The sequence below is a fragment of the Staurois parvus genome, unplaced genomic scaffold, assembly GCF_062004578.1.
Source record: "Staurois parvus isolate SC_StPar_1 unplaced genomic scaffold, SC_StPar_1.0 ptg000777l, whole genome shotgun sequence".
In the NCBI taxonomy this organism is placed as follows: Eukaryota; Metazoa; Chordata; class Amphibia; order Anura; family Ranidae; genus Staurois; species Staurois parvus.
Window position 1 is genome coordinate 617,418 of NW_028318573.1, and position 13,795 is coordinate 631,212.

The 13,795-nt window shown below is 43.0% G+C and overlaps 1 protein-coding gene across 1 annotated transcript in view; it reads right to left on the minus strand.

Moving 5' to 3' along the window:
- The window catches only part of LOC149444766 (plexin-A1-like), a 283,982-nt gene that overhangs the window by 228,282 nt on the left and 41,905 nt on the right, over positions 1–13,795 (minus strand). Inside the window, exon 6 of the mRNA XM_089654551.1 lies at positions 8,572–8,671. Coding sequence (XP_089510677.1) covers positions 8,572–8,671 — 100 coding nt within the window. The remainder of the gene's footprint in view (positions 1–8,571; positions 8,672–13,795) is intronic.

Here is a 13,795-nt window from a genome sequence, read left to right on the forward strand (position 1 = left end):
CTGTGAAGGTTCTCATTTATCCCGGTCGTGGTACTGAATATCTAGTAGTAGTTGGTCTCATTCAACTGGACTTGTTCTGTAAAGCTGAAGATGATTTGTAGCTTCTCCAAGCCAATTCTTCGGTTCTCATCTACAGATTGTGGTCTAGGGGTATAGGTTATAGCCCCACCATCTCGTTACTTCCTTTTAACTATCTATGATATATTGAGGACACAATTTCTGCAGTACCCTACAGAATACATACCGCACCTGTGCCAAAGACACCAAAGATATACAAACTACAAGCAGTTTGGGTTGAAGTTGACTCGACTGCTAGGAAAACTGGATATATTTACAAAGGTTACGAAAACTCTATGCAGATGGTATACTTATTGGAATTGAGCCCAGAAGAACTTGGCCATCTACTTTAGCTAGCAGTAGATACTTACATTCAACTGGACTTGTCTTGTAATGTTGGAGTTGTTTTTATGTTTTCTCCAAGACACTTCTTCAGTTCTAAATATCTCTGTAAGGTTCTCATTTATCCCGGTCATAGTACTGTATATCAAGTAGAAGTTGGTCACGTTCAATTGGACCTGTTCTGTAATGTTGAAGATGTTTCATATCTTCTCCAAACCGCTTCTTTAGTTTTAATATAAAGATTGTGGATGTCCACGGGTATATTTTATAGCCCCCATAATCACGTTACTTCCTTTCAACTATCTCTGATATAGCGAGGACACAATTTCTGCAGAATACATACAGCACCTGCTCCACAGAAGCTTACATAGGAATATTCCCACCACAGTTCTACAAAACCCTTCAGTTCTAAATATCTCTGTGAAGGTTCTGATTCATCCAGGTCATGGTATTTCCAGTTGTAGTTGGTCTCATTCAACTGGATTTGTTCTGTATTGTTGAAGATGTTTTGTAGCTTCTCCAAGCCACTTTTTCAGTTCTTGTGGACGTTTAGGGGTACATTTTATAGCCCCCAAATCATGCTACTTCCTTTTGTCCATCTATGATATAGTGAGGACACCATTTCTGCAGTACTCTACAGAATACATACAGCCTTCAGCACCTGGGCCAAAGTAGCTTACAATCTAATATCCCCACCACAGTTAAATACCAGGACCAGCTTGGGTGGAAGTTGATTCACCTTCCAGTATACTTTGGTCCATGCAGGAAAAGTGCACATACTTGTAGAGGTTACAGAAACTCCATGAAAATGGTATACTTGGTGGAATGAACCCAGAAGTTCTTAACCAGTTACTATATCTAATTTTAGTTCATCACATTCAAAGGGACTTGTTCTGAAATGTTGAAGATGTTTTGTAGCTCCTTCAAGCCAATTCTTTAGTTCTAATGAGTGGCAGGAAAATACCCCAGCATTTACAGTTGCAAGAAAAAGTATGTGAACCCCTTGGGATTACATGGAGTTTTGCATGAATTGGGCATAAAATGTGCTCTGAACGTCATCTAAGTCACAATAGAAGAACACAGTCTGCTGAACATAATACTACACAAACATTAGAGGTTGCCATGGTTTAATTGCACATAACTTGTAAACATTCACAGTGCAGGGAGGAAAAAGTATGTGAACCTTTGGACTTAACTGGTTGACCCTCCTTTGGCAGCGATAACCTCAACCAAACGTTTCCTGTAGTTGCAGATCAGACCTGCACAACGATCTGGAGTCATTTTGGACCACTCCACTTCACAAAACTGTTTCAGTGTAGCAATATTCTTGGGATGTCTGGTGTGAATCGCTCTCTTAAGGTCATGCCACAGCATTTCAATCGGGTTGAGGTCAGGACTCTGACTGGGCCACTCCAGAAGGCGTATTCTGTGCTGTTGCAGCGATTGTTTTGTTGAATTACTTGTATGCTTTGGGTCATAGTCATTTTGCATCACCCATCCCCAAAACTCCACGTAATCCCAAGGGGTTCACATACCTTTTCTTGCAACTGTATATCCACACAGGTAGCACAGACGCCTTAATCTAAGTGTAGATCGGGGTTTCTCAACCAGGGTTCCTCAAGAGGTTGCTAGGGCTTCCTTAAGCCAGTGGTGGGCAACTGCGGTCCTCCAGCTGTCATGGAACTACATATCCCATGAGGCATTGAAAGGCTGACCGTTGCATCATGACTCGCAGAGGCATTATGGGACTTGTAGTTCCACAACAGCTGGAGGGCCACAGTTTGCCCACCCCTGCCTTAAGCAATACTTGCCTCTCCCACTGATCTTTTTAGCTATCTGTAAGAAGGGAATTCTTCCAAATGACCAAAAGTGTAAGGGGCATTCTACCCACTGACCATCACATGTATCAAGAGTTGTAGATATAGTCATTTTTAGCAGGGGTTTCATGAGACCAGAAAGTTAATTCAAGGGTTCCTGAGTGTTGAAAAAAGCTGCTGTAGATGGTGATTGTGCAATAACAGGTGTAAAAGTTGTGGAACTAACCTGTTCTAGATACATAATCCCATCCTTGGTGCCAGGTCTGCATAGGTGCTAATCATTGGAGTCATATGGTGGAAGGCTTTGTAAGCGAAGTGCATAGACAGCTACTATAGCTAGTAGTAGTTAGTTGCATTCACTCGGGCTTGTTCTGTAATGTTGAAGCCATGTTGAGGCGTACCTGAGCCAGTTCTTCAGTAGCTTTGCAGTTTATCCAACCCTAGCAATCATTTAAAACATTTTCTTCTGTTTTTTTTTTTCGTATGCAGAGGTTGCTAAGACCTCATACACACAGGGCGTTTGCCCATCTTACCTAAACGCCAGCTGTGTTTTGGCAGACAAAAAAAAACAGTTGATGCGTGTAAACACGTTTAGGCGTGTCAAGCGTTTGGACATTAACTTCATTGGCCAGAATATTAATTTATTCTGGCCAATGAAATGAATTAACGCCCGAGCACATAATGCTCTTTATACAGGTTTTCACGTGTCAAGCGTTTTCTCCTGCCAAAAATGCTGCTGCACCTGGATACACTGGAAGTGCATTTTATTTTTTCTGCCTCTAAGGCTACGTTCACACTAGCTCTGTCAGCAGGCGTTTGGGAAGCGTTTTTAACGCTTTTCAAAATGCCTTTGAAAATTCTGCACACGGCAGCACACAGTGCTGTTCACACGTAAGCGTCAGCATCGCGGCAAAACGGAAACCTCTGGTCGAGTCAGGAGTTGAAGCCTCCAATTCAAGTCTATGGTGCTGCTCCGCGTTTGCGGAGGGTTAATACCATTTAAACTTCATTATAAACTTCATTATGTTTGTGGTGCGATTTTAACGCTTAGCAAACGCCTACCAACCGCCGCAAAACTGTGCATAGGGTGTTTTTGGAGCTTTAAAAGCGCTTCACAAATGCCTAACGCTATAGGGGCGTTGCGCGTTTTTGGAGCGTTAAAAACGCTTCGCAAACGCCTGTCTAACGCTATAGGGTCGTTGAGCGTTAAAAACGCTTCACAAATGCCTGTCTAATGCTATAGGGGTGTTTGGCAAGAGTTAGAAATAAAGTCAAGTGTGAACGAGCTCTGTCTGTGTGTGCATGGACACATAGGCTAACATGGGGGGTGTTCAGAGGCAGAAAAAAACCCCCAACAAAACACCAGACGCCCCTAAAAGCAGCATTTTTAACACTGTATATGAGGTCTTCTATTTCACAAAATGTAGCAATGTATTTCCCAGCATCCACTCCTCTCCTCCAGGGAGACCCTATATCAGAGATAAAGGGAAGATGGTATATCTTTTTCTGTACACAACATACATAACCATTAAACATTATATTCCAGCACATTTGCCTGCAGCTAGCATCTACATAGCAAGAAAAAACGCAGAGACACAGACGTTTCCATTAACGGACCCCTTCATAAAAGAGCCAACAGAGCGGAAAGTGACGTGACGCACACAATGTACACAAATGTAATAAAACAGAGCTATAAGGAGGCCGATGAACACATGATCCCCCCCCCCCCCTCCGGGGTACCCCCATGCCTTCCTATCTAAACACTGCCCTGGCATGTTCCATTGCTCCATAAATGGGCATTGTGATCACAATACAGCCCAGGCCCCTGGAGTCACAGCCAGCAGAAAAAGAGCAGAGACCCTTTTTAAAAGCACTTTTCCTCTTTGTATGGAGACAACGGCCGCCATAAGCCTGGAGCTAATGTGTGAGAAGCAAAAAAGGCTTTTCAGGTCAAGACATATTAAAAAGAGCATCTAAATCCTGAAACAAGATGTAATATGTTACAGATTACCAATCCTTGGAAGTGGTGGTTGCATTTGTTTTCTTTTTTTGTGTTTTTTTTTCTCTTTAAAGATGAGCTCCATTGATCATAATTTTTACTTAGGGAAATAGTAAGCGAGCGCTATCTGAGACTAAGAAAAATAGCCGCTAGAACACCAAAAAGGCAACCAAAGACAAACCTTCCAATAAATCTATATAAAGAAAAGGTGCAGCGCTAGATATAAATATAACTAGACATATTATAACAACATGCTGAATGGACATAAAATAGCAATAAAATCGAGTGCAAAGTAGTGAATTACACTGAGTGAATTAAAATGAGTGAATGTCCCAAAATGATTCAAACGCCCACGTGGAGAACCAATAGATCCAATTGAAGTGAGTGAAAACGGAAATCCGGTGTATCGCACAGTGGATAATAGGTATAAAGAATGCGCACTCACCAGAAGTGCGTCAAAAATGCGCATATAAGATATCCTCTCTCAGGTAATGGTCATCTACTGCCAGAACAGGGTCAGAGTAATGCACCATCCAATCTCATCCAGGGTAGGTACTCCAAAAAGGCCTTAACACTGTGTCACCGTCTGTGGTCCCTCTAAACCGGTTTCTGCAAGCGGGGAGCTGTTGGAAAAATAACTTTTATGTGCTTAAAGGCCAGATCTTTCTTCAAGACTTCCCGTATCCATGACCTGAGTCCTTGACCAGAATCACCTGATCCATGCAGGAAGATGACAGAAGCCGTGTGTTTCACACACCGAGATAGAGAGCCTCTAAAAAGTTATTTTTCCAACAGCTCCAGCCCAAGTCCCCACTTGCAGAAACCGGTTTAGAGGGACCACAGACAGTGACACAGTGTTAAGGCCTTTTTGGAGTACCTACCCTGGATGAGATTGGATGGTGCATTACTCTGACCCTGTTCTGGCAGTAGATGACCATTACCTGAGAGAGGATATCTTACATGCGCATTTTTGACGCACTTCTGGTGAGTGCGCACTTTTTATACCCATTATCCACTGTGTGATACACCGGATTTCCGTTTTCACACACTTCAATTGGATCTATTGGTTCCCCACGTGGACGTTTGAATCATTTTGGGACACTCATTTTAATTCACTACTTTGCACTCGATTTTATGTCTATTTTATGTCTATTTTATGTCCATTCAGCATGTTGTTATAATAGGTCTATTTATATTTACATCTAGCGCTGCACCTTTTCTGTATAAAATTTTTACTTAGTCACAATGGTCCAGCTTGTAGTAAGGTAACTATGTATATACCATACCTGTGGGATCCCTCTAGAAGCAGGAAATCACTGTATAGAGACCATTATTCCATTGATCTCCACCAGCTTCTGGGTCCCGAAAAAAGGGAATTATAGCAAAGAAGAGGTGGCAGCCACATTGGCACAGGACAAGCATGTGACTCCATGTTTACAAGAACAGAGGATTATGAGAAACGACGTGTCAGCAGCTTTGTCCTAATGTTTCTCTGTGTCACCTCACTGGTAATTGAAGACCCAACACTTGCCTGGTCCTTCCCCCAAAGCCTGAAACATGACACTGAGCCGCAGATAGGAGAGACTTAACTGCATGCATTAGTGCCATTTGATTCTGCTCTCATTATTCTCTCTCCTTTCCATCAGTCAGTTTATTCTCTCCTGCTAGAAATGTCAGCCGATGCGTACATGAGTCACATGGCAGTCACAATGCTGCTCTATAATTTTTCAGAGATTTTCCGCATACTTGTATACTAAACGTGTTATAAATGTATATCCAGAAATGAAAACAAGCACAATCCCTCCTTTCAGTGCTCTATCATTCACAACTCAAGTGCCTTACGCTGTTTAAAGCCCAACTGAAGCCATAGAAATAGATACGCAGTTAGGTTTAACCCCTTCCTGCCCAGTGCCATTAGTACAGTGCTTTTTATTAGCACTGATCACTGTATTGGTGTCACTGGGGATGATAGTGACACCAAGTCAGCTCCCCCAGTGTCAGAATGCCCGTCTCAGAACCAGGCCTCAGACCCAGGTCCCAGAAGGCTGTGGGAACATTCACAAAGTGCAGCGTGCTCGCACATGTGCAGTGGGAAGCCAGTTGTTAAGCTGCAAGGAGTCACAGCCATTTTCCCTTAGTAAACATGCCAGTTCCTGGACCCAAAGACTACTGAAGAATCGGCTCGGGTGAGGACAGTGCTGGATCCCTGCACAGGTAAGTGTCCTTTTATTGAAAAGTCAGCAGCTACAGTATTTGCAGCTTCTGACTTTTAAAGTGGTTCTAAAAGGTAGAAGGTTTTTTTTTTTAACTTAATTCTCAGAAGGTAAAAAAGCCCACCAGATACTTACCTGAGCCAAATTTTGATCCAGCAATGTGCCAAGAGCAGCACTTCTCTTGGCTCTCTCCCTGCTCATTAGCTCAGAGACAGCAGTGGGAGCCATTTTCTCCCTCTGCTGTCAATCAGTGCCAGTGAGGAGGAAGCATGGGGCATGGACAATCCCTATTCTGTGTGTCAATGGACACACAGAGTCGGCTCAGGAGCGAGCAGGGGCACTTGGCAGAGGGGAGGACGCAGGAGCACTGTCAGGGAACCCCAGAAGAGGAAGGGCAGGGTTGATTTGTGAAAAATCATTACACAGAGCAGTTAAGTATAACAAGCTTGTTATTCTAATTAAAAAAACAGTAGAGCATTTAAAATCACTTAAGTTTTTTTTTTTTGGGGGGGGGGGTGTTGAAGGTTCTCTTTAAAAATACAATGGGGGGAAGTCCTCTTTTTTGGTGGCACTTTAACGGCACGATTTACTTGTATGATAAATTTCAACAATTCAAAAGAGATTTTTTATAAAAACAGTATGAAATTTTATTTTTACAATCTTCAAAAATAAATATAAAGCTACAATACATATTGCGTCGGTGTCATCAGAGATGGTATTGCAAATCTAATCATGGATCACGCATGGTTCGCACTTGACGCGTTTCGAGATCAACGAAAAACTTTTCTTGAGCACTTCTGAAGAAGAGATTTTTGTTGATCTCAAAACGCGTCAAGTGCGAACCATGCGTGATCCATGATTAGATTTACCATCTCTGATGACACCGCCGCAATATGTATTGTAGTTTTATATTTATTTTTGAAGACTGTAAAAATAAAATGTCATACTGTTTTTATAAAAAAATCTCTTTTGAATTGTTGAAATTTATCATACAAGTAAATTGTGCCGTTAAGAGTCCCACCAAAAAAAGAGGACTTTTCCCCCATTGCATTCGTTAGGGATGTTGGCACTTTGTGTATTATATCCCTTCCTCTCTCTTTAAAAAACACATACTTGGGATACAATTTTTTTTAAACCGTATTGTCACTTTAACCACTTCCCCTCTGAACACAGTGGAACACCGATCGTCATATGGGACCTCTGTGCGAAGTCCCAATCAAGTGATCACTGATTGGCCAATCAGCGATCACATGAAGAGTAGTAAGCAAGATGTGACTTCTGACATCATTGCTTACTACGTGTGAAATCTGTGAATGATCACAGAGATCACATGTTACAGGGCTATTCACAACAGCCTTGTACCATGTGACAAACTGTGACCAATCACAGCTCACACAGTATTTCCCAATGGCTGCAAGAATGCAGCCAGAGAGAAGGAGAAATGATTGCTTTTACAGCCTTTATGGGTGTAAAAGCAATCAGTGTATATAAAAAAAAAAGAAAAAATCTTCATCACCCCCCCACAAGTAGTACACTGTCACCATGGTGACACTGTACTGCTAGGGCGACAGTATGTTTAAAAAATAATAATAATAATATAAAAAAAATAAAATAAAAATGTAAAACATTTTTTTTTTAATTATAATTTTTGTTTATAAACTAATTTTGGTTATTTTTTTTATTAAAAAGAGAACTGAATACATTTTGGCCAAGATTTATGAAGAAAGATAATTTATTTGCAAACTTTTATAAGAAAAACACTTTTTCCAAAATTTTTGGACTTTTTTGTTTATGTAGCAAAAAAAATAAAAATCCCAGTGGTGAATAAATACCACAAAAATAAAGTTTTATCTGTCTCAAAAAAAATGCAAAAATATTCATATGGGTACAGTGTTGCATGACTGCGCAATTGTCATTCAAAGTGCAACAGCGCTGAAAGCTGAAAATTGGCCTGGGGTAAAAGTGTCCAAACATGAAGTGGTTAAAAAATACATACTTGAATACAATTTTTTTCAAACCGTATTGTCACTTTAATAAAATGTAAGATCTATCTTCTGCAGCAGACAGGAATGACGGGGTTTTCACGGAGGACATTCTATGACTAGGTGGAAGCAGGATCACAGACACTTTATAGAATACTTACGACTGATGGACGCTGCAATTGTAGAAGACAAAATCCACGCTGGCAAACTTCTTCCCCGTCTCCTTGGACTTTAGATAAAGTTTCACGACTCTCTTGTCACCTACAAGACAAAGAAGACTGTCACCGCGCTATGCCGCCATCAGCTGAGAACATACCGGGGCATTGTCCTACGTCTTCCCGTCCTCTAGAAATAGAACGCCGCGTCGGTGTCTGTTATGGCCGTTTCTATCCCCGCTGTTGCTCATTTACTAAACTGCCATTTTTCCCTATGACAACTGCTGTTGATGGATCTGTATTGAGGAGGAGGTCATTGTAAATGTATAACTTGCAGCTTATAGGGGTTCCGCCAATTAGGGAGGCCTAAACTGGGACTCCAGACTGGACTGGGTGAAGTTATTTGGATACACCATGAAAGGGTTGGCACCTCGGCTCTCTGTGCCTCCATTGCAGGTATTCCCTCCATTTCCTGTCCTGGTAACATCCAAAGCAATGGTGTTGGCCAAACTTATTTTATTCATTTATTTATTTCAGGTACTTATATAGCGCCGTCCATTTACATATATATTGTACATTCACATCAGTCCCTAACCCTCAAGGGGAGTACAATCTAAGGTCCCTAACTCACATTCATACATACACATACTAGGGCCAATTTAGACAGGAGCCAATTCACCTACCAGCATGTCTTTGGAGTGTGGGAGGAAACCGGAGTACCAGGAGGAAACCCATGCAGGCACTCCCTGTGTGGAGTTTGCATGTTCTCCCTGAACATGCAAACTCCAGGCAGGTGGTGCCGTGGTTGGGATTCGAACCAACGAACCTTGTACTGCCAGGTGGGAGTGCTAACCATTTAGCGACTGTGCTGCCCATAGATATAGTGAATGCAGGGTCCGGGGAGACCAGATATAGTGAATGCAGGGTCCAGGGAGACCAGATATAGTGAATGCGGGGTCCGGGGAGAGCGGATATAGTGAATGCAGGGTCCGGGGAGAGCGGATATAGTGAATGCAGGGTCCAGGGAGACCAGATATAGTGAATGCAGGGTCCAGGGAGACCAGATATAGTGAATGCAGGGTCCAGGGAGACCAGATATAGTGAATGCAGGGTCCGTGGAGAGCGGATATAGTGAATGCAGGGTCCGGGGAGACCGGATATAGTGAATGCAGGGTCCGGGGAGACCGGATATAGGTGAGACCAGATATAGTGAATGCAGGGTCCGGGGAGACCAGATATAGTGAATACAGGGTCCGGGGAGACCAGATATAGTGAATGCGGGGTCCGGGGAGACCAGATATAGTGAATGCGGGGTCCGGGGAGACCAGATATAGTGAATGCGGAGTCCGGGGAGACCAGATATAGTGAATGCGGGGTCCGAGGAGAGCGGATATAGTGAATGCGGGGTCCGGGGAGAGCGGATATAGTGAATGCAGGGTCCAGGGGGACCAGATATAGTGAATGCAGGGTCCGGGGAGAGCGGATATAGTAAATGCAGGGCCCGGGGAGACTGGATATAGTAAATGCAGGGTCCGGGGAAAGCGGATATAGTGAATGCAGGGTCCGGGGAGACCGGATATAGTGAATGCGGGGTCCAGGGAGACCAGATATTGTGAATGCAGGGTCCAGGGAGACCGGATATAGTGAATGCGGGGTCTGGGGAGAGCGGATATAGTGAATGCGGGGTCCGGGGAGAGCGGATATAGTGAATGCGGGGTCCGGGGATAGCGGATATAGTGAATGCGGGGTCCGGGGAGAGCGGATATAGTGAATGCAGGGTCCGGGGAGACCAGATATAGTGAATGCAGGGTCCAGGGAGAGCGGATATAGTGAATGCAGGGTCCGGGGAGAGCGGATATAGTGAATGCGGGGTCCAGGGAGAGCGGATATAGTGAATACAGGGTCCGGGGAGAGCGGATATAGTAAATGCAGGTTTAGTAACACTTTAAAGGGAGGCTGGAGGTCAGATATAAAGTGTATGTAAACCCAACAATAAACTTCTCCTACTTGCTCCCTATTGATCTGATAAGTACTGTATACCATGCAAAGCGTTTTGTTATTTCTGTTTCATAAGTGCAACAAAATACCTGTTGATCCTGCCAGAAATCCAGTGCTGTCCAGTGCACTTTGCCATGTTTTCTAAAGCAGTACTGTCAGCCCGGCCCATGCGGACTACAGAACCCCCCTTGTTTTATATAGATAAGTGGGGGGGGGGGTCTGTAGCCCCAACACTCACTTCCTGTCCCAGGGTGACAACACCGCTCCTTTACACTGTGCAGCGAGTGCTGGAGCTAGGACAGGAAGTGTGTTACTGGCAGGATCACCAGGTGAAAATAAAAGGAAAACAAATGAAAAGAAATGCGGCCACCACACCTAAGACCTGGTAAGCTACAATATATGACGTTTTTATTTTTGGGTTTAGAGACACTTTTTTTCTTTGGGATGGGGGAGGGGTGCATTTTTACCCATTAAAAAAAAATGTCCCACCGCTGCCTGTATCTTCATTTTCTTATGCTCAGCCGAGCATCAGCCTGTATCGCCTAGGCCCCGCCCCCCTGTGTGACATCATGCTTCGTCCAAAATGGCCACTTTGGATCAGCTTAGCCTCTGCCGCGAATGTTAATGCAGCAGAACGATTAAACTGGGGAATTAGCGGCGGGATTAGGAACGAAGGGGGGTGAGTGTTGAAAAACAGAGGCGGCTTCTGTTCTCAAACAAAAGTCAGCTCTTAAAAGGCGAAGGAAAAGCGCACAAGAGCTGAGTAGGCGTTTTCTGACAAACTGGGCTCCTTTGTTGTGCGACTCGAGCTGCATTTATGAAGCTGGAATGAAGGCAGTAAACAGGCTGGTCCCTTCTGTGTCCCGGGCGGGAGTCCCTGACGCCTGCGGTTACCCACGCTGCGTCATACGCCAGACCTGACCCCTCATCACGCCGAGTGGGCTCTGTGCTGTCATTTCGACCCCTGCCCACTCGCAGGAGAGTCGCCAAGTCATTTGCATCACGTCTATAGATATTGGAGGGAACATAGACATATGTAGTAGACTGAGCATCACTTAATAGGCAAACAAGAAGAAAAAGAAAAAAGAGCTTTCAATCACCCAAAGAACAAAATCCCCAAAAAACAACCAAAAAAACCCCCCAAAAAACAACCAAAAAAAAAAACAACCCAAAAGACAAGCAAAAAAAACAACCCAAAAAAACAACCAAAAAAAACAAACCAAAAAACCACCAAAAAAAACACAACCCAAAAAAACAACCCCCAAAAAAACAAAAAAAAAAAACAACGAAAAAAAAAAACAACCCAAAAAAAACCAACCAAAAAAAAACCACCTAAAAAAAACCACCAAAAAAAAAAATAAACTGTAGCTAGGAGAGTCGCCAACTCATTTGCATCATGTCTACAGATATTGGAGGGAACATAGACATATGTAGTAGACCGAGCATCACTTAATAGGCAAACAAGAAGAAAAAGAAAAAAAGCTTTCAATCACCCAAAGAACAAAACCCCCAAAAAACAACCAAAAAAAAAAACCCCAAAAAACAACCAAAAAAAACAAAACCCAAAAGACAACCAAAAAAAAAACCAACCCCATAAACAACCAAAAAAAAAACCAACCCCATAAACAACCAAAAAAAACAACCAACCCCAAAAAACAACCCAAAAAAAACCAACCCAAAAAACAACCAAAAAAAAAAAAACACCAAAAAAAAAAAACTGTAGCTAGGAGAGTCGTCAACTCATTTGCATCATGTCTATAAATATTGGAGGGAACATAGACATATGTAGAAGACTGAGCATCACTTAATAGGTCACCAAGAAGAAAAAGAAGAAAAGCTTTCAAATCACCCAAAGAACAAAATCCCCCAAAACAACCAAAAAAATAAATAAAAAACAACCCAAAAAAAAAACCCAAAGAAAAAAACACAACCCAAAAAAAACAAAAAACCACCAAAAAAGAAACCACCAAAAAAAACAACTGCAGCTAGGAGAGTCGCCAACCCATTTGCATCACGTCTATAGATATTGGAGGGAACATAGACATATGTAGTAGATCGAGCATCACTTAATAGATCACCAAGAAGAAAAAGGAAAAAAAAAAAAGCTTTCAATCACCCAAAGAACAAAATCCCCAAAAAACCACCAAAAAAAAACAACCCAAAAAAACATCCAAAAAAAAAAACACCATAAAAAAAACACCAAAAAAAACAAAACAATTGCAGCTACATATTTGCTCATAAATTGTATTTGTATGTAGAATGCTTCCTGGTGTTTGACCTGGTATCAGCCTCTTGCAGTCTACATCAGGGTTGGAATGTGAGAGGAAGAAGAAGGACAAGAAGCTAATCCCAATCAGTTGATGTACTGACAAGGAGCATGCTGATGGAAGGAGAGAGCAGAGTGACAGAAAGATGAGCTCGTCAGTGTGCTGCTTCTCCTTTTCCAGTGTAAGTACCCAAATATGACCTACGAACCCCATTTAGTGCTAGTCAATTCCCTCTGGTGATCCATTGTATGGTGGGTGTTGGTGTCTGTGGTATACAATGTGAAAGACCCTGTACTACTAAAGGCCCACATATGAGTTCAGATGAATAGCGGCCTCAGCCTAGGCTCCTCCTACATCATGGCTTCTGATGCGTTTCTCCCTGGGGCAAAATGCATCAGTGGGCGCGGCCTGGGAGGAGCCTAGGCTGAGGCTCCTATTCATCTGAACTCATACATGGGCTGTTAGTAGTGTGCCATCTTTCCTTTTCACACCTGAATGTGACCTGTAATCAGCATCTTGCAGTCCTGCTACAGCAGGGCTGGGATATGAGGAAGAAGCAACATAAGGAGCCAATCAGTCCATATGCTGACAAGGAGCAAACTGATAGGAGGAGAGAGCAGAGCGACAGAGAGAGGAGATCAGTGTACTGCTTCTCCTTCTCTATTGCAAGAACCTGCATGTGACCTGGGGTATCGGCCTCTTCCAATCCTTCTACAGCAGGGCTGGAGTGTGAGAAGAAGCAGTACAGTTTGCTGATAGGAGGAGAGAGCAGAATTACCTTGATGAGCTCCTCACTGTGCTGATTCTCCTTTTACTGTCTACACACATGCCGGCGGCAGGCTTAAGATGACCTGGGCTCAGAAAAAAAGTGCATTGAATGACACTGGCCATCAGACTGAAGACATCTGCTGGCAGAAAGAAGTACTGCAGCACGTCTCAGTGGATCCCAAGCTCTATAGATGCCA